The following is a 3,168-nucleotide window of genomic DNA, read 5'->3' as shown; positions in this document are numbered from 1 at the left end:
TGCCCTTTCCTTCATTTTTGGTAAAAAAAAAAAAGTGTATGAAATATTTGTTTAAATATCTAGTGTTATACTTTAACACCAATAAATCATGGTTCACAAGTTGCCTTAATGTTGAATGATGTCAAGATCTAAACAAATGCAAAATAGCCCTAGTCAGCAGCAAATATATAACACCGACATACTAACATAATTTTCTTGGCAAGGGATTTAGGATTTCTTGACAAAGAATTCTACTGTCATACCGTCACTTCTGTGTGAATCCACGCTGTTGATGACTGAGATTTCATGAACTATAAAATGAAGTTATTTTGAAACAGATCTAGGTTTGATTTAGAAAACCCAGATAGGCACAGAACTTATTTTTGCATGAGTTCACATAGACACGAGTCAAATTCAGTTTGCCTTTTCGTCCTGTTCATATTTGGTACAGTGTTTTGTTTCATTACCTGATCAGGAGGCGGGCAGTACAGACATTTATCCAACCGACCGGGTCTCAACAGAGCAGGGTCAATCAAATCAGGACGACTAGTGGCAGCTAGCACATAAACTCCTTGGAAAAAGAAGGAATCTTTATAAATAAAATGCCTGCTTAACCTTTTCCTGGAAGAAGCAGAGAGAACTTGATCATTACCTTCTAAGCCTTCTACTCCATCTAACTGAGTCAGCAGTTGATTAACAACTCGGTCAGTTACACCAGTGTTGTCATGACCTCTCCGAGGAGCAAGGGAATCAAATTCATCAAAGAAAAGTATGCAAGGCTTGGCTGCCTGTGCTCTGCAATGCAACACAATTAGGACAGAAGGAATTAATTGACCCTGCCAAGACTGAACATGTGATATCAGTAAGTCTCACTATTTCACACCTCCCCAGCATACACTTATTAAGCCTGTTTTTTTACATTACTTTCTAGTAAATCCAGTATTTATTTTTAGCACTGTTCATGAAAACAGAACCTATCAGCAACACTGCAAATCTGGATCTGACCTGTTAAATACATCTCGAACAGCTTGTTCACTTGCTCCAATGTATTTGCTGAGCAGTTCTGGTCCCTGTAAAACACAAAGATAAGAGTACCATCAACAAACTGGGCCATTTAATTCATATTTTTAAAGTAAGGTGTAGAAACTGAGATGGAAGGGATGGCATATCACCCTCTAATAAAGAAACGTTTGTGCTATGTTGGTAACAGACCATTTTAAAAACATGACCAAGGAAAGGTTTCCAAAGGAACATATCTTGAACATGAGACTAGTCCAGTAGTTTCTACTTATGATCCATATGGGTCACATTAACACTCCTTACTCATAAGTGGGGGGAAACAAGCACACAGAAGGACAAAGGGCAACTGAAGCCCATAATGGCAGTGTGCTACTTTGCCCAAGATATTAAGATATTTCAGTCATATTTCTATGGTTGCTGTTTGCACAGTGTTTCTTTGGAATGTAGAATTATGGACTTTTTTCTTTAGCCTACATACTATGGTCATAATCCAGAGATGTTCACATGCCAGATACACATGCGCATCATACAAACTTACATAAACTTACTAAAGCAATTTAAGCATGAGAGCTTCTAAAAGAAACTGTAGCATATATGTTTTATAACCTTATTGGATCCTGACTTATGCAATACATCTCAGTATTTTTAGTTATTGCAACAAATTCTGAAAAATCTCAGTTTCTTACCTTGATGCTAATAAAATTCATCCCAGTCTCTCGAGCAACTACACCTGCTAATAATGTTTTCCCTGTTCCTGGAGCCCCATACAGTAAGATTCCCATTCTTTGTCGTATGGGCAGATTTGCAAATAATTCTGGATACTGAAAACATACAAAATCTTCAGAAAAAGCATATGCTTTCAAAAATATAAGATTTTGATACCTGTTTAAGCACTGCTGTGCTGTTTTAGATATTCATAAAATGCGCCCCGATTAAAAATATAGTTCCATAATTGCTATTATAATTTGCTCCACAATATTCATCAAAATCCACATCTGCGGTAGAACCAATCCTTTGTATCTCCTTCCTCTTTAAAAATAAAACCCCATAATATCTTCTATGTTTCTTTTGAGATGAGACTAACATGTATACCTATAAGCTAATATTTTTATGAACTTTGTATGTTTCTCTGGTGATTTTTCTGTACTTCCCAGCTTCATTTTAATCTGCTTGGCTATGTGCACAATGATATTGTCCAATAATGGGACTATATTTATATACAAAAAACCTACAAATAGGTAGGTTCATGCTGAACTTGGTGCCACAATTGGTTAAGGTTAGAGGTCCCTGGAGCACCATCAAATTATAGCTTGTTGTTACAAGCTATAATCAGTTGTCACAGCCCAAGGATGTGGACAGGACTCTGGCAGCAGTGAGGCCAACTATGTGCCCTCTTGATCCCTGCCCAACATTCATGATTGGTAAAATCTAGTAGGAGGGGACTGACTGGATGGGTCCAAGGAGTGGTCAATGCCTCTCTACAGGAGAGTTATACCCACTGTCCTGAAAGACGGTGGTGTGACCCTTCCTGAAGAGGTTCTCCCTGGATCCAGAGGATTTAGAAAACTACCATCCAGTCTCTAATATTCCCTTCCTGGGCAAAGTGATTGAGAGGGTGGTGGCCAGCCAGCTGCAGGCATTCCTGGAGGAAGAATTTTATCTAGACCCATTCCAGTCTGGATTCTGGCTCATGTCCACACAGAAACAGCCTTGGTGGCCCTGACTGATGACCTTTCTCAGAAGAGAAATGGGCAATATGACCCTGTTGGTTCTCCTTGATCTCTCAGTGGCTTTTGACTCCATTGATCATGGTGGCCTTCTGGAGTGACTGGAGGAGGTGGGAGTTGGAGGTACTTCATTGCAGTGGTTCCACTCCTACCTGCAGGACTGCTACCAGAAAGTAGTTGTAGCAGATTTTTGCTCTCCATTGCTCTTGGGCTGTGGGGTCCCACAAGGGTCCATTCTGTCTTCCATGCTGTTTAACATCTATAGGAAACCTTTGGGAGCTGACATCTGGAAATTTGGAGCATGGTGCTAACAGTATGCTGATGACATGCAGGCTGCAGCTAGTGTAGAATGCATCTGCTAGGCTGTTAAGTGGGTTGCCAGTGCAGCCAGTGAGCTACCGGGCACAATTCAAGGTGTAAGTATCAGCATTTAAAGCCCTAA

At 39.9% G+C, this 3,168-nt stretch overlaps 1 protein-coding gene across 2 annotated transcripts in view; it reads right to left on the bottom strand.

Moving 5' to 3' along the window:
* PEX1 (peroxisomal biogenesis factor 1) overlaps positions 1–3,168 on the bottom strand; it is a 44,552-nt gene that overhangs the window by 8,099 nt on the left and 33,285 nt on the right. For both annotated transcript variants that reach the window (XM_061586966.1, XM_061586967.1), the window contains exons 16-19: positions 1,686–1,820; positions 985–1,049; positions 632–774; positions 447–550 (exon numbers count right to left, since the gene is read on the bottom strand). In XM_061586966.1, coding sequence (XP_061442950.1) covers positions 447–550; positions 632–774; positions 985–1,049; positions 1,686–1,820 — 447 coding nt within the window. The remainder of the gene's footprint in view (positions 1–446; positions 551–631; positions 775–984; positions 1,050–1,685; positions 1,821–3,168) is intronic.

This window comes from Rhineura floridana, chromosome 10, assembly GCF_030035675.1.
Source record: "Rhineura floridana isolate rRhiFlo1 chromosome 10, rRhiFlo1.hap2, whole genome shotgun sequence".
Taxonomy (NCBI): Eukaryota; Metazoa; Chordata; class Lepidosauria; order Squamata; family Rhineuridae; genus Rhineura; species Rhineura floridana.
The sequence above is the reverse complement of the archived record's forward strand: the minus strand, read 5'-3'. Positions and strand labels throughout refer to the sequence as shown.